Below are 18917 nucleotides of genomic sequence, written 5' to 3'. Positions count from 1 at the left end.
ACAAAAGTCTGCCCAATTTCCGCCCTCACTACTAAAGTTGCTAACATTGCGTAAGCCAAAAAAAGACACTATAACACTATTATCGATAAGTTGAATCTCTACACAAGCAACTCTATGCAAATTATTTTATACTTATGTAGTGATTACACTATACTTACATCCATCTCCTCTCCAAGCAGTGAACGCATAACTTGCTGGCAAAATAATTTCATTTTCACTGATGTCTGTTTTAAAAAGAAAGAAAAAATCCAATCAGGAAAATCAAACTGAATTCAACATATATTTTCTATTAACTAAATACTATATAATATAATATTTATCTTCCTCGTAACTACACCAAAGAGCCATAGTTCATAGGATACGCACCTCTTTATGTACCAATGATGGAAAGGGTCACGGGTCACTTGAGTCACGACTTTACCCGACTCATCAGGGTCTGGGTCTCTCTTCAGACTCTGTAACCTGGAGATCCGAACACATTCGGCGAATCAGAAGCAAGAGAAATATCATCTCAGCAGCATTACTGCAAAATTTAATTGAGTAGTGATATTCACTGCTTGAGCTCAAAGATTCACTGCTTGATTCTTGGTGTGACATTTCTTAACTAAGATACCACGATTCGAATATTTCATGTTTTTACAAGTATAATATTATGTTTATTCGTTTTCCCATACGCGGGTTTTGAATATTGCTTATATAAAAAGAATTTTAAAAAATACTTTTTGGGCTCAGTAGTATGTTTTTTATATTCTAAACGACAAGTTTTATAGGTCTATTAAACTCTGATGATCCCTCATAGGAAAAACATGTAGCTTATCTTTTCTCTCATATTTATTCTGATAAACCTTGTAGTTACCTTTCAGTGCAATGTTTGACACACAGAGACGCCAGCAACAAGAGAAAAATATATTTAGTAAAAAGGCAATGAGAAAGGAGAAAATTATGTCTGTTAGAATTGCATTAATACCTTCACACATACTGTTCATGTGCATAAGGACGTTTTCTTTTCTGGGTAATGGATCTATCCGAGTTACCTCGGGTTCGTCCGGGTCCTGGATCTGTCCGAGTCGCCGCATCACTCCGCGTCATCTGTCTGTCCAAGTTGTCGGGTCATAGGCATGACTGCCTCTGGGTCTTCCGGCTCAAGGAGTTCGCGACCCTACCATCACTGTTACCTATTGGATCACCTTAAGCAGAGAGAGCGGAATTACACTGATAACACAAGTTCAAAAAAGGTAATAAGTGAACAGAAAAGTCAAGAGATGATAAATGCTTCACAATGTACCGTACTGTGTGTGTCTATGGAATTCACACTTGCACACAGGGTTGGCTATTCTGTGGTTCAATTCTATTTAAATTTTGATTGATAAAATACAAATGGAAACAGTTTGTGTCTAAGGAAGAATAGTTAACATGTATATATATCGTCCTATCTTTCTGGATATGTTATAACAAGTTATTATGAGCGCTAATCACGGAAATTCCGAAGTCATCATTCTAGAAAAGCTAAGTTTCATTCATCATCTGCACTTCATTTTCTTTCGAAGCCCACTGTGTGCTTCGTACATTAAGGATTTAGGATTTAGATTTCTGGGCTTTTGGGATCTAAGGCCATTGAGCCCGTCACGTTTGAGGGATGACGTCTCTCGGCGAACACACTATCCGGGGAAAGGAAGGAAGAAAGAATTGGCGAAAGAAGGAAGCGGCCTAGAACCTATCAGTTAGGACCACTCCGGCATTTGTCTGGTATAAATGAGGAAACCCTAGGAAAACCTCACTCAGGATGGCTGGCCTGAAAAAGCTTTTTACACTTTTTCGACCGAGTGCCCCCACCGGGAATCGAACCCGGGACCGCTCGTACCGAAGGGCTTCGTACATTAACTACGAATGCCTACAGCAGCTCTCATAAGGATTACTACGGGCTAGAGGAAGCCGAAAGCATGAAATGCATAACAGCACTTTAGACATATAGTTGCTACCTTGAACATAATTCTCGTTATCTGAGGGTCTACATAAAATTAATTTTAAAACCACAAATTTTAAAAACTAAACAACAGCATAAGGCAGAATAGTGCATACGTAAATCTTTGTAGCACTCATGTGACGAGTTCCTGCGTTTTATAAAACGTTGTGGTGTATATTATATAAGCCTACCCCTTCTTAGTACAGTAATATAAAAAAAAACATTATCTTATTATGCAGTATATTCCATTTCTGATCCCCGATAATACGATTTTTCTTATAGTTTATCACAAATATTGTACAATCACGTTAGAAACAAAACTTACTTTTCAGAAGCTTCCTTTAACCCTACTCAAGATTTCAACAAATTGCAAAAACGATATAAAATGAAATCTTTCAGTTTAACGTCCCATGATTAAGGCCTTTAGGCTAAGGAAGACGATGATTAAGACAAGTGATTGATTATGAAGGAATTGGTTGAATGAGAATGTGGGAGGAAACGGAAGTATCCCAAGAAAACCCATGGACACCTTGTCCACTACCTGGCTGGGGATCGAACCAGGGACCCTACACACCAGAGATAAGCGCCCTACCACTGAGCCACTGTGGTCTCTTCCAACAACTTGGTTATGTGTTGAATTCTTTTGGGAAATAGGAACTATTTCTGTTCAGCATAAACATCAAAATATATCGTCTACAGGAGCGAGTGAGAGCATTAAAAAATAAACAGTTTTCTTAAGTCTTTTGTAAAAGAATGTTATTGACCTGCTTAGCCTAATTGTAACGCACACGACTTCGTAGTGCGTGGTCCTTGGTTCTTCTCACAATTTCACCACTAACACTTTCCAGTCTTGACCCATCATCATGAAGAGCGGCGGTAGCTCACGGGTAGAGCCCTCCTCTCTGGCCCGTGGAATCCCTGATTCGATCCTAGGTCGCATCACATGAGATTTTTGGTGGCCACAACCACAAATGCGTGGTTTTCTCGTGTTCTCCCATTTGCTTCCAATTTCTTTATTCCCCCATTTCGTTCTTGAACATAATCACCTTTAGCTTTCAAGGCATAATTTTGAGAAGTAAAACAGAAAAGACTTCATTTCATTTTTTCATCATCATGAGGCAACTGGGAAACTACGTGAATGAAGAAGTAGCGAACTCAGGTCCAGAATGTCAGAAATAATGACGCCCGAGAACTGATACACTGAACCTGCTACATCTTGCTAGCCATAACCTTTCACAGATTATAGCGGCAGTCAGTTGGGTACTTCTTTCTATCTGTTAACTAATTTCATCAGTATTTCAAACCCGCAGGACTATAAATAAAACTAAAAAGAATGAGACTTGTTTATATATCTCCCCTGTAATTCGGCTCACCTTACCTCTGTGTGCTGAAGTAAAATATTTAACGTTATGGCACAAGAGCACACGAAAGTTTGAACAGCCATGCGAACGTTTCAGTCGGTGATGTACGACCTGTGCATCGTCTTATATATATTGTAAAACTCTGTCCCATATAGGTAGAGCAAGTGTCCGGAATCGACTCCCACTACCGGTTTTAATTATAAAACTCACTAAATAACAGTATTTACGGAAATACTACAAAATTATTATCTAAATTTTTTAGGTTAAAAATTAGGTAGTTCTTGACCGTGAGGCCGTGGACAGAATCTCTACAGAGCCTCATGGCAGGCTAAGCAGAGTGCTGAAGGAATCCCCAATGCTCCGTGGCAAGCAGTGAGGGGGTTAGTAGTCACAGGGTCTTGTAGCAGGCTAAGCAACTGTGGTAGGATTCCCAACAGATCCCCGTAGCAAGCTAAACAGAGTGGTGAAGGAATCTCCAAAGCTCCGTGGCAAGCAGTGAGGAGGTTAGTAGTCACACAGCCCAGAAGCAGGCTAAGCAACTGAGGTAGGATTCCCAACAGAGCCCAGTAGCAGGTTAAGCCAGGAGGATAAGAATAGCCAAGAGTTCCGCGGCAGACTAAAAGCTTGGGGTAAGATTACTCCTAATGTGCCATGGCAAACAGTAGGAGAGCCACCAGTGAAGTGGTGCAGATGCAGAACTGCCGGCTGCGTCCCATTATATAGGGGTCCTGGTGGCGGTGGTGCTGCTGCTCCGATGTCATCATTTGCTTCGTAAGAGGGGACAGGGATCCATCATCTGCCGGTTGTAGTAAATCCACGTGGTGCGTAGCATTCTGGTGTTTGTAAACACAAGTGTAAAAGAATTGAAAAATATTATTTTATTTTACATACACTTGCATGTAGTTATTTCAGAGTAAGCGTTTGAACAAGTAAAGTGGTAACATGATACATATAAAATATGTACCGGTGAGGTACATCTATAGTGATTTTGAATATGTATCAATGTTACCAGCTTACAGAAAATAACACAAAAATACAGATTGATAATATTACTGCAGTAAATACGTAACGTCTTTCAAATATGAAAGGTAGTGTTACAGGTGTGCAGAAAGACGTTCTGGACGAACTGTCACAGCGGCAAGTCCTGCTAACTCCTGCACTGTGTAGAACAATTTACTCGCTGACCAGGGTGCCCGTGAAACAGGTATGAATTGCAAAAGTCTTTATGGGGACGGGAGATTTCATCTCCAAGAAGGTGCCTCAGCTAAATAAAATCATTTTCTCAAGGAATTTCTAAACAATTTACCCGAACGATGGGTAGTTCGAAGAAGGTTTGTCGAGTATCCCCCACAATCCCTTAACCTCACTTCTCTCGACTTTTACTTATGGACTGTCAAGAACGTTGTTTATGGACAAAGCCTCGTACATTGCATGGCCTACGAGGAGCCACCGAACGTTGCTAAGCATATATCGAACTAGGCACGTTCCAATCGGTAGTTCGTGCAGTAGTTTTGCGTCATCATCAGTGTATTGCCAACGGACCGAAACTGAATATATAAACTCATATAAGTTCTTCAGAACGCATTGTAATGTAATAACAGAACATAACACTACCAAAATTAGACGTTTCCATCAATTACAATTGAATCAGTCATTTCGAAAAAGCCATATATCCACCAAAATAAATTGTTGAGGAGAAAGAAAAAACATTGGATTGCAAACTCGACGTGTAAAATGGCATCGATGATATTGAGGCAATGGTATATGATATGTAACATAATGTTACCAGACAATTGGTTTTTTCACAGGGTATGCGCGTTTCTTCACGTACGTCTCGACTTCGCACTAAAATGAAAATGTGGTCATATGGCCTTCTCGAAATGACTAATTCAATTAAGCAGTATACACATTTTTGAGCCACTCTGGATTCATACGGTTCGTGTTTCGAGCATTATTAAATGTGTGTGCAACAGCTTAAGATAATGAAATGTATCATTTTTTTAAAACTATCACGAAAATGAAATTTCTAGTTTAACATTCCGTGGTAATATGTTTTAGACTACAAAAGCCTGATGAATAATGGCAGTGAATGATTGTAATAGGACTGGTGGAATAAGAATAGGAGGAAATGGGAGAACGCTTCCAAAATCTAGAAACACTATATTTTCCACTACAAACTCACATGGCCTCGATCGAACCAGGGATTGCTTGCACCATGGGTAAATGTTCTACCACCTAGACACCGTATGCCCTACAGTTATCATCTAATTATGTTCACTGGCTCATTATTATGATGATTCCGAGTAATCATCGACCAAAACTACTGAGACTTATATAGAACACCAAAAATTATGGAATTCTTGTAGTCATTTATTTACCAATATTGGAGTATTCTGCAAAATGTGGCGGGTAGGATTTGGGTAATAATAATAATAATAATAATAATAATAATAATAATAATAATATATAGTGATGGATCCAGGATATGATTAAGGGAGGGGCTAAATCATAGTTTGCCGCTTCATCTAGTGTAAAGCAGGATTGAAGCCCATTTTATACAGTGTATACCTGAGCGTCAAGGGGGTGCTATAGCCCCTATAGCCTCCCTTGGATCCGCCACTGTATATATATATATATATATATATATATATATATATATATATATATATATATATATATATATATATATATATTATAATTCCTCCAGAAAACATAATGAGAATGTGGTTTTAAAATGTATTTGTTGTTTTAAAATTAGAGACGAAAATGGAAAAGTAAAAATTAGAAAATAAAAATACAAATTATTTTATTTCATAGTACTGTGCACCTATTGTAACGAGATTACTTTTCAAAATTTATAATATTATGTTTTGCTTGAAAATATTTATTCGTGTAAAGAATAATTAATAAAATGCGACGACCTCATAAGAGGACTAAAAAGTTATAAAAGAGGAGAGAAAAAAGGAAAGCTTACCATCCGAGAGAGAATATTAATTTCCGCCAACACCCAATCGGGGCAATCCAAATCTCCACAAAATCGGAACCTCTGTAAATAGAAAAAGGGAAGAGGAAGCAATACCAGAAAAGATTCAGTTATTTGCATAATTCCAAAGTCAAAAATACAAAATTAAATCAAAATAAACACAAGATAATAATATTTAAATATTAACAAATGCTCTCATTGCCACACACACCGCACATACATAATAACTTTTAAATTAGTTTTAACATTAAATCAAACCTTTTATAATCTACATTCCCTTTCTGTCTTTGTCAATGATTTAATTAATAACGCCACAGAAACGGGATGAAATAGTTCGATTCTTTACTATAGATTCAGATCTCTTTATTTATTTATTTAATACAACGCCCACAATGTAACGTATATGGGTTGGGTTGATCATGTAGTAGCGAAAACCAAATTTCTAAAATAATAATAATAATAATAATAATAATAATAATAATAATAATAATAATAATAATAATAATAATAATAATAATAATAATAATAATCGTTAAGATCTGGATTAAGAATTAGATTTCTGGGCTTTCGGAGCTATGGCCATGTTACCCCGTTACGTATAAGGATGACGCCCCACGGCGAGCACTCTACCCAGAGAAGAGGGGAGGAATAAAGGAATGGAGAAGCAAGGAAGTGCCCTGGGACCATTATGTTAGGTACCATCCCGGCATTTGCCTGCTGTGAATGAAGAAAACTCACTCAGGACGGCTGTCTTGAAAAAGCTTTTTTCTAACACTTTTTCGATCGAGTGACCCCACCGCACGGTGGTTTCAACAGGCCCAAAACCCGGGAGAAATTGTAATTTTTAAAGTACGAATGACCCCACTTTTCGACTGCAAATTTATTCTAGTCTCTGTGGCAGTAATATATCGAAAGCTACGGAGAGGTAAACCCCTCGCTATAGGGTGCTGATACCTTGAAGTAGTAGGTTGTGTGAGTTTGGTTTGCTCTGCACCGTTAGTGTGGTAAAATGCCCATTATTTCAATACAAGATACTGTTATCCGTGGTGGGTAATGTGTTATCTGAATTTACATTTTAAGATACACAGTTCGTTCTTGATGAGCTAATATTGTGAGCTAATAATAATGAGCATTGTGACTAATTTAATTTGAAGTCCTATTCTTGCAATTATGCAGAGCTGTAAAATTTTCCCGATGTTTTCCGATGCTGAAATCTACTGTTATACGCTAGACGGTAGGCGGAAAAGTATTGAATGCCATAACTTTAACATTCATCTAGAATTGTTATATTTTCGGAGTTATCCCCAAAATAAGGAACTAATTGGATATTTTAACAGGAAAAGACATAAATACATCGACATGCAGATTTGGAATTTCCACTCTTCATACTTGGATAAGATCTTTTTTTTTAAAATTTTCTTTTTAATGTTTACCTCATGTTTCATATAGACTGGAGTCAAACAGTGGCAAGTAAGAGGAAACACAAGTAAAGAAACAGTTCACAGACGAAAACAAACAATCCAGAAAAACTTCAAAAGAGATCTAGGTATCATCGTTGACTAACCAAAACCAGGAGGAAGTTGTTCTTTAAATGACGGTAATACAGCCAGAACATTTTTTGAGAAAGAAGAAGTTTCAGCTGAAATTACTGGAATATATCATGAACCGATTCACAGGTTTGGTGTCATATTGTGCACATTATCAAGTGGTTATTCCGTCAAAGCGGATGCGTTTAAACAGGCATGTCTGTCCTAATGAGATTTTATGCACTTACCTCATTGTTGTTTTTATCTCATATTACTAGTAATGAATTAGAACAAATTTAACCAGAACACGAAATGTAACAAAAAATAATTTTGACCGCGTTTTAGGGTAATTGGGACCACTGTGCACCGGAAAGAAATATTCGGGATAAGAATTCGTGCTTTTAATTTGAGAAAGACATGCTTATAAATGACTCCCAATGCTTCAGATCAGGGGCAGATCCAGGGCGGACTTCTGGGGGGAGCAGTGGGTTGTAGTACTGCTACTTAGAACTACTTGTAAGAGCTCCAAACTCTGAGATGGGTTTTATTTATATATAAAATAAGAAAGTTTCGCCCCGATCGCCCTCCCCCTGGATACGTCTCTGCTTCAGACTTATGCAGTTAAGAATTGCAACCTCTTAATGAAGAAAACATTTTCCATATTTTCCCATCTTAAATAATGTTCAGAACTTACTATCAAAATAATTGACAAGTTTAAACAAAATAATAGTTGAAATAAAAATATAAAATGTTAAGGCGAATTCTTGAAAAGAGATTTACAAAATATTGAATTAACAATAAATTCATGTATTTTTACTACGAGACGCATGTAAAAAAAAAAAAGACACTTTTTTAAAAACACGAAAATGATAGAATAAATTTATTGTTATTGACATACAAATGCATACCTTAGCTGTTTTTCAACTTGTCGCAATGAACTTCCAGACATTTCTGGTAACGTTGGAAGCTTTCGTATTACCTTCAATGTAAACTCTGACGCCTGAGAGTGCAGCCAGTCCACAAACTAATGTCTTAAACACTTCACTGCCACTGTCTTAAGCACTTCACTTCGATGCAAGCCGCTTTTTCAGATGAAGAAATAAAGGGGCAAGATCGAGGCTGTAAGGGAGATAATTGAATACTTCTCATCGAAATCTTCGAATCGTCTCAGTAGTACGAGCAGCTGTGTGTGAGCGGGTGTTGTCATGGATCAGAATTCCAGAACGTAAGATTCTTCTTTGCCTATTTTGCATGGCACGTCGCACAGATTATTCCGTGTTTGGCAATACATATGTGCTTTAATTTTCGTTCTGGTTCCAAGTCTTCTACAAGAATCAACCTTTTGATCCAAAAACTGCTCTTTCGATTCCCAGTGGCGTAAGATATCCAGGTTTTATCCTCTGTTACTATGTAAGAAATGAGGCCATCATCATCCTCCCCCCAGCGCACCAAAAATCACGTGCAACTATCATTGTTTGCTCCTTGTGACATCTGACAGTATTTTTGGCATTTACCTTGCACACAGTTTCTGATAACGCAGTTTGCCAGTCACAATTCGATGCACAGTTTTCGCAGCCACTTCTGGAAGCTCTTTGGAAAGTTATTGTGAACCGGCAACTGAATTGCACTTTCTCTTTAATGCTTTACACCAGATTGTCCGTCTAAATACTAGGCGTTCCGCTACGCTCATTGTCATAAACATTGGAACGCCCTTCCCGAAATTCTCTGCACTTTGCCTGACTTTCCCTTCACTCATTATTGTCAGTCCTTAAGAGTCTTCATCCCGGCGAAATTAAAATACCGCTAATTTTACAGTAATTATGTGATATTTTCAAATAGATAAAAGATAATTGAAATATGGAACAAGAGCGCCCTAGACAATATTATTTTGGGTGAGCTACCGTTATCACAAGACACCTAATGCCTTTCCGTTTTCAGCAGTTTAGAAACGCGAAAATAAATGCCGATTTTCACAATGGCTCGAAATCGAAAGCAGATAAGAGAGTCGTGATAACGGTTTCTCATGTAAAATAATACTGTCTAGGGCGCTCTTGTTCCACATTTCGATTATCTTTTATCTATTTGAAGATATCACATGATTTCTGTAAAATTAGCGGTATTTTAAGTTCGCTGGGATGAAGACTCTTAAATGGCACACAACTCCGATGGAGGTAAGCTGCATTCTGTTATTTGGCATTCTGAAATCTTATGACAGATTTCACTTCACATTTGGCAGGATTTTTTTTATTACGTCAGTTATTTTTCCCTTACTGCTACTCGCACGTACAAAACTTTATTCGGACAATTTTATCTCTGTTGCAAGCAAAGAATACAAGGGCATACTCCTGAACATGTTTAACTTCAGCAGTCTTGCCAATTCTGCATAAAAAAAATTATTGGCCCTTTTTTGACTCGCATATATACCGTATACGATAAATTATTGTTGAATAAAGGTTTAGGAGTTAATAATAATTTTGGGCTATATCTTATTAACTACACTGTATACTGTTATTTTGGTAGTGCAATAATCAAAAGTTTGATGGGAGCATATACTTCAGTATCAGTATCATTTTAATAGGTGGGCTGGTTATTACTAGCATCAACTTCTATGTATTTTTTTAAAATCATTTTTGTTGATTTTCACGAAAACTACAAACGAGGATTTACACTCACCCAGCTTACGTTTTGTTCAGCTCAATAAGGTTTATCAATTGATATATGTCTATCTGTGGACATTATATTTCCCTTAAATGCTAATAATATTGTTGAACGCTAATAATGTATTTATATTTTAATTTCAACTCACTAATTTATTTCAACTTTTCAGTTATTTTGACAGTTCTCAACACCTTGTGAAATGAGAAAATCTCTAAACTGTGTTCTTCGTTAAAGAGATGCATCTATTAGCTTCATAAGTTTGAAATACCAGGAGACATTTATAAACACGTGATTCTGCTCGCAAAAGGAACCTTTAGAAAGTTTCAAAACGTAAAACAAGTTTTTGTTTGTAGGCTCCAGAAACAAGGACTAAAGTTTGAGTACATCTTTATTTTATAATCTTAGGATAACAACATGAAGTTTTATTCACGTTTTCCTTTACCATGGATGACTGGAATCGTAAACATCCTTTCTTACGCTATTTTCATAGAGAGAGAGAATAAAGCATACATGAGATATACGCATAATCGTAAAAATTTAAAAAAAAATCGACCTTCATTTTATTTTTTTTTTCTAAGGCAGACCTTTAATTGCTATTTAAATAGTATTATTTCGTTTAAATCATGTACAATGGCTTGATTTAGAACTTTCACGTGCATAACATACGAACCAAAAGTACACCCAGCATAACATTTCACATCTTTTATAGCAGGTCCATGTCTACCATCATTGCCAGGTTGATCCCGACCAGATGAATTCAATGTATGGTTTCTTATTTGACACAAAATTTGATCGTCTATAACTCACGAACGGAAAACCTGCACAACGTAATATTTTACTTATACATAGAGCACGTGAAGGACTAAAACCATGGAAATTTTTGTCCTGGTTTGATGCGTTCTGTGTATGTTCTTTTGTTTTCGAAAATATAACGCAAAATATGAACTCGTAGTTTGGAAACCGAAAACCTAAACAACATAATACCTCACGTTGTTATGTACCACCATGCCAAGTTTGATCCTCATAATATGACTTCGGGAAAACTCGTATGATATTTATAATTTCATCCATTTATCAGGGAAAATCAAATGAAAGACTAAAATTGATTCTCCATCCGATAATTCTGAAATGGTAGAAATCCCGAAAATAATTACATAGTTCACAAGACATGTATACTGAACATAGTCTCGTCCGAAATTTACAATCACACGGGAAAGATTTTCTTGAAAGCTCTTCCAAATAGTGTTCTGTAAAAATATGGGAGTGACGGAAATAATTAAACGTCGAATATTGTTGGAAACTGGCAAATTATTCTTTCGGTTATTTGTACTTCGGATTATCAAGCATAGTGCATTTAGGAACTTTACATTAATTAATTTTAGCTCTATTTTTGTTGTTATTCATCCTTTCACACTATTTCTATTCATCTTATCTGCTGTAGTACTTACTAGTGTAAATACGGTAAAAATTTTAGCATCAACAGCAGTAAAATATTAGCAATGAAGCAGCAAAGTTTAGGTAATGCACCATATGGAAAGCTTCTCCATATGTTATTCTAGCTTTCCATTTTAGACAAATATAACAAAAATATTGATTATTTCATCATACAGTCACTTCCATCACACGAAGGTATCTCATAGTTACCACCTGAAAACGGACTTCATTCACTCAAACAAATACTAACGAGTTGTCGACCCTGACCAATACTTGAAAATTACCGCCGATACTCCTACCCGCTATGTCAAACTCATTGCTAATAGGTTTTAAGTCAAAGTGCTTAATTATTTTTTGAGTTTTCCTATTTACTAATTCGGATTTTAAGCTAAAAGATACGATTAGAAATGAATGACGATAATAAAATGAATGATAAAAGAACATATAACACTAACGATCTTGGAAGGATTTGAACTTGCAACAGATTTTGCGATCGCCGGCCTAATGTCTTACTGAGACATAGGTGAAGACCACTTAGATTTTACGTACAAAATGTTTTCTTGCGTGAATACTTGCAATAAAATATATTCATATTTTTGTAACCTACAGTTCCACTGCAATCCAAAAGAAAAAGCATGCATAACAAAATTTACAGCAAAAGGTTAACAGAAAACACTTACCATTTTTTTTAAAGTCTTATAACGTTGTTGTTCTCAGTTATTCAAGAATCTGAAACAAAATATATATTCCAGTTAGAATGATGCCCATATAAACTCTATCATGTGCGAGTGTTTTCACAACAGTAAAAGAACATTACATGAATTAATTTTCATTTGAAACTTTGCAGTTTATTTTTTAAAGCACCAAAGGCCCTTTCACCACTAGTCTAAAACAGTATCATACAAATGATGACAAGTGTAGTACAGTACCTGAAATTGCATTAGCCCCCTCTTATCTGTTTTTCCGACCTTTTTCATCTTTGTTCATATTATCTGCTGTTGCTTTTATTAAAGTGTTAATTAGCACCCTAGTACTTTTTTGGAATCTCAGCATCCAATACATAAATATTCTAATGAACCAGAATAATTTAGGTCCTATCCAGTATGGGAAGTCTCTCCATGTGTCTTTCCAGCTGTGTCTTACCACGATATGTTAAAATCAAAAACGACTGACACAAAAGAATTTTTATACAATGAATTACGAAAGAAAAATGCATTAACGTTTCCATAACTATTTTAAGTATGATTTCGAATCTTAGATACAGAGTCGTTCTACTATGAGATATACAGTACATATGTCGATAGATTATACCGAACTGAACGACATGAGAAGCTCGATGCGTAGTGTTCGAGAAAATCGATAAAAACTCTGGCGCTAAAAAGAATGTCGTTCATTGCCAAGTTTTCATCTGGAAGATTGTTTTATTTGTTTACATAAATCTATACGTTAAAAAGTTACATTAAATAGCAGATTATATCTATTGTTGCATGTCTTCTCCTAATGGTGACACCCCTCTAGCCTAACAGTGATGAGCATGCACATACAGTGATGTACTACTTATAAACGTATCGTTTTTATTTTTTACCTACTTATTTCAAATTTAGCGCCTATTTTAAGCATCAAAACTATCAGATGTGGATATAGTTTATGTGGAATTCGAACCATTGGTTTTCTCCTTTCATTAAAGAAACTGTTGATTATGAATAATGAACATCCAAATCAGTATTATATATCGAAATTCAATTATCCAATTTTTTCAAGTGATATTTCGAGGCAAGTACACCTACCTACAATCACTGGTTCTCTTAAACTGACATTCAAAAACACACACACATAAAAAGCAGAGAATTGAAATAAATAACAAACTGAAAGCAATTTCTAGGTGCATTTCGCCAGCCCCCCCACCTTGGAGTTTCGAAACAAAACCTATGCCAATCGTTTGTGCTACGTTTGTGCCGGAATGTACCGCAAAAATTTTCGTTTGTACCACTTCCGGTACGAAGTTATAAGGGTTTTAAAGTGGGGGGGCTGGGGAAACGGCAGCCCCCCCACCTTGGAATTTCGAAACGAAACCCATGGCAATCGTTTGTGCTACGTTTGTGCCGGAATGTACCGCAAAAATTTTCGTTTGTACCACTTCCGGTACGAAGTTATAAGGGTTTTAAAGTGGGGGGGCTGGGGAAACGGCAGCCCCCCCACCTAGGAATTTCAAAATTAAACCTATGCCAATCGTTTGTGCTAGGTTTGTGACGGAATGTACCGCAAAAATTTTCGTTTGTACCACTTCCGGTACGAAGTTATAAGGGATTTAAAGTGGGGGGGCTGGAGAAACGGCAGCCTCCAAACTTGGAATTTCGAAACAAAACCTATGGCAATCGTTTGTGCTACGTTTGTGCCGGAATGTACTGCAAAAATTTTCGTTTGTACCACTTCCGGTACGAAGTTATAAGGGTTTCAAAGTGGGGGGGCTGGAGAAACGGAAGCCTCAAAACTTGAAATTTCGAAACAAAAGGTATGCCAATCGTTTGTGCTACGTTTGTGCCGGAATGTACCGCAAAAATTTTCGTTTGTACCACTTCCGGTACGAACTTAAAAGGGTTTTAAAGTGGGAGGGCTGGAGAAACGGCAGCCTCCAAACTTGGAATTTCGAAACAAAACCTATGGCAATCGTTTGTACTACGTTTGTGCCGGAATGTACCGCAAAAAATTTTTGTCTGTACCACTTCCGGTACGAAGTTATAAGGGTTTTAAAGTGGGGGGCTAGGGAAACGGCAGCCTCCAACCTAGGAATTTCAAAACAAAACCTAAGCCAATCGTTTGTGCTACGTTTGTGCCGGAATGTACCGCAAAAATTTTCGTTTGTACCACTTCCGGTACGAAGTTATAAGGGTTTTGAAGTGGAGGAGCTGCAGAAACGGAAGCCTGCAACCTTGGAATTTCGAAACAAAAACTATGCTAATCGCTTGTGCTACGTTTGTGCCGGAATGTACCGCAAAAATTTTCGGTTGTACCACTTCCGGTACGAAATTGTAAGGGTTTTGAAGTGGAGGGGTGGGGAAACGGCCGCCCCCACCTAGGAATTTCAAAGCAAAATTTATGTCAATCGTTTGTGCTAGGTTTGTGCCTGAATGTACCGCAAAAATTTTCGTTTGTACCACTTCCGGCATGAAGTTATAAGATTTTAAAGTGGGGAGCTGGAGAAACGGCAGCCTCCAAACTTGGAATTTCGAAACAAAAACTATGCCAATCGTTTGTGCTACGTTTGTGCCGGAATGTACCGCAAAAATTTTCGTTTGTACCACTTCCGGTACGAAGTTATAAGGGTTTCAAAGTGGGTGGGCTGGAGAAACGGCAGCCTCCAACCTTGGAATTTCGAAACAAAACCTATGCCAATAGTGTGTGCTACGTTTGTACCGGAATGTGCCGCAAAAATTTTCGTTTGTACCACTTCCGGTACGAAGTTATAATAGTTTTAAAGTGGGGGCTGGGGAAACGGCAGTCCCCCACTTTGGAATTTCGAAACGAAACCTATGCCAATCGTTTGTGCTACGTTTGTGCCGGAATGTACCGCAAAAAATTTTCGTTTGTACCACTTCCGGTACGAAGTTATAAGGGTTTTAAAGTGGGGGCTGGGGAAACGGCAGCCCCCCACCTAGAAATTTCAAAACAAAACCTATGCCAATCGTTTGTGCTACGTTTGTGCCGGAATGTACCGCAAAGTTTACTTTTGTACCTCTTCCGGTACGAAGTTATAAGGGTCTTAAAATGGGGGGCTGGAGAAACGACAGCCTCCAAACTTGGAATTTCGAAACAAAACTTATGCCAATTCTTTGTGCTACGTTTGTGCCGTAATGTACCGTAAACATTTTCGTTTGTACCACTTCCGGTACGAAGTTCTAATGGTTTTAAAGTGGGGGCTGGAGAAACGGCAGCCTCCAAACTTGGAATTTCGAAGCAAAAACTATGGCAATCGTTTGTGCTACGTTTGTGCCGGAATGTACCGCAAAAATTTTCATTTGTACCACTTTCGGTACGAAGTTATAAGGGTTTTAAAGTGGTGGGGGGGCTGGAGAAGCGGCAGCCTCCAAACTTGGAATTTCGAAACAAAACCTATGGCAATCGTTTGTGCTACGTTTGTGCCGGAATGTACCGCAAAAATTTTTGTTTGTACCACTTCCGGTACGAAGTTATAAGGGTTTTGAAATGGGGGCTGGGGAAACCGCAATTCCCTACCTTGGAATTTCGAAACAAAACCTATGCCAATCGTTTGTGCTACGTTTGTGCCGGAATATACCGCAAAAATTTTCGTTTGTACCACTTCCGGTACGAAGTTATAAGTCATTTAAAGTGGGGGTGGGGGTGGGCTGGAGAGACGGCAGCCTCCAACCTTGGAATTTCGAAACAAAACCTATGCCAATCGTTTGTGCTAAGTTTGTGCCGGAATGTACCGCAAAAATTTTCGTTTGTACCACTTCCGGTACGAAGTTGTAATAGTTTTAAAGTGGGGGGCAAACTTCAGAAACATCAAATTCAATACAAATAGAGATAGAAACATTGAGTTAACGGGAATCGTTAGTGCACTTATAATCACTAAGCACTAACGTTAGTGCTATCATATTTTGGGATTTATTCAAGATTTTTGGTGGGGGGGCCAACTTCAGAAATATCAAATTGTATACAAATAAAGGTAGAAACATAGTGTTAACAGCAATCATTAACCCATCATTAGTGCACTTAAACGCACTACGCACTAACGTTAGCGCTACTATATTTTGAGATTTATTCAAAAAATTTGGTGGGGTGGTCAACTTCAGAAATATCAAATTCTATACAAATAGGGATAGAAACATGGGGTTAATGGCAAACGTTAGTGCATCGTTAGTGCACTTAAACGTACTAAGCACTATCGTTGGTGCTACCATATTTTGGAATTCATTCAAGATTTTCGGTGGGATGGGCAACTTCAGTAATTTCAAATTCTATACAAATAGAGATAGGAACATAGAGTTAACGGCAATCGTTAGTGCACTTAAAATACTAAACACTGACGTTAGTGCTACAATATTTTGGGATTTATTCAAGATTTTAGATGGGGGCCAACTTCAGAAATATCAAATTCTATACAAATAGAGGTAGAAACATGCAGTTAAAGACAATCGTTATTGCATCGTTAGTGCACTTAAATGCACTAAGCATTAAGGTTAGCATTACCATATTTTGGGATTTATTCAAGATTTCTGGTGGGACCAACTTAAGAAATATCAAATTTCATACAAACATTTAGTGCTTTCTAGAAGCACTAACGATACACTAATGAATGGCATTAATTTTTTGTTAGTGCTTGAAGTTGACGCAAGTTCACCGTGCCCTCCAAAGATATTGTACCTGTAGCACCTACACTAATGAAGTACTAACGTTAGGGGTTGGTGCACTAAGAACCACTAACAATTGCACTAGAAGATATCATTAGTGCTTTTGAATATGGCGGAAATTTGATGCAATTAAAAATTCCCAATAAATGTCTTATAGGAGTTTAGTGACATGTAATTGTTCATAACTACACTAATATTGAAGGACAAACGAAACTGTTAGTGTTTTCTAGAAGCACTAACGATTGCACTAGAATAGATCATTAGTACTCTTGAATTTGACGCAATGAAAAATTTCCCATAAATTTATTATGTGTTTCGTTACATGTAATTGGCCATAAGTAAACTAATATTGAAGTTCTAACTAAATTGTTAGTGTTTTCCAGAAGCACTACCAATGCACTAACGAATGGCACTAAGTTTTAGTTAGTGCTTGAAGTGGGGGCGCTAAGTTCACTCTGGCCTCAAAAGGTATTTTAATTGTAGCACATTTACTAATGAAGCACTAACCTTAGGTGTAGATGCGCTAAGAAGCACTAACAATGCACTAACGATCGCTCTAGAAGAGATCATTAGTGATTTTGAATTTGGCGGAAATTTGATTCAATGAAAAATTTGCCTAAATTTCTTGTGAGTCTCGTGATATGTAATTGGCCATAACTACACTAATAGTGAAGCACTAACGAAATTGTTAGTGCTTTATAGAAGCACTAACGAATTGGACTATTTTTTCCGTTAGTGCTTAAAGTGTCGGTGCGAAATTCACGCTGACTTCTCCATAGGTTTCTTTACTTGTAACACCTACACTAATGAAGCACTAACGTTAGGTGTTTGTGCTCTAAGAAGCAATTACGATGCACTAACAATTGCACTAACAGAGGTAATTAGTGCTTTTGAATGAGATGGGAATTCCCCATGTGTTTCTTATGGGAGTTTTGAGACTTATAATTGGCCATTTCTACACTAATGGTGAAACACTAACGAAACTACTTGTATCTTCTAGAAGTACTAACAATGCACTAACGTATAAAACTAATTTTTTCGTTAGTGCTTGTAGTGGGGGCTAAGTTCACGATAAATTCGAAAGTTTTCTTTCCTTGTAATATTAGTGCTTCCTAGTGAACCAACACCTAAGTTTCGTGCTTCATTAGTGTAGGTGCTACAAGTAAGAAACCTTTGCGGGCCAGCGTGAACTTGGTTCCCACTTCAAGCAGTAACGAAAAATAAGTCCATTCGTTAATGTATCGTTAGCGCTTCTGCAAAACACTCATAGTTCCGTTAATGCTTAACTATTGATGTAGATATGGCCAATTATATGCCACAAAAATCCCATAAGAGATTCATGTGGAATTTTTCATTGCGTCAAATTTCCGCCAAAATCAAAAGCACTAATGACCTCTTCTACTGAAATCGTTAGTGTTTCTTAGTGCATTAACACCTAACGTTAGTTCTTCATTAATGTAGGTCCTACAAGTAAAAAACCTTTGGAAGCTTTCATGAACTTGGCGCCCCACTTCAACCAATAACGAAAAAATTAGAGCTGTTTTCGTTAGTGCTTCACTATTAGTGTAGTTATGGCCAGTTACATCTCAGGAAACTCACATAAGAAATTTAAGGGGAGTT

The 18917-nt window shown here is 37.3% G+C and overlaps 1 protein-coding gene across 1 annotated transcript in view; it reads right to left on the bottom strand.

Moving 5' to 3' along the window:
* The window catches only part of LOC145668269 (COMM domain-containing protein 4), a 323145-nt gene that overhangs the window by 66359 nt on the left and 237869 nt on the right, over positions 1-18917 (bottom strand). The window contains exons 3-5 of the mRNA XM_081735972.1: positions 12606-12654; positions 6299-6370; positions 159-224 (exon numbers count right to left, since the gene is read on the bottom strand). Of these exons, the coding sequence (XP_081592098.1) occupies positions 159-224; positions 6299-6370; positions 12606-12608 (141 nt within the window). The 5' untranslated portion in view covers positions 12609-12654. The remainder of the gene's footprint in view (positions 1-158; positions 225-6298; positions 6371-12605; positions 12655-18917) is intronic.

Source organism: Thermobia domestica, chromosome 13, assembly GCF_964235325.1.
Source record: "Thermobia domestica chromosome 13, izTheDome1.hap1.1, whole genome shotgun sequence".
NCBI classification, from domain to species: domain Eukaryota; kingdom Metazoa; phylum Arthropoda; class Insecta; order Zygentoma; family Lepismatidae; genus Thermobia; species Thermobia domestica.
This window is presented reverse-complemented; position numbering and strand designations above follow the sequence as displayed.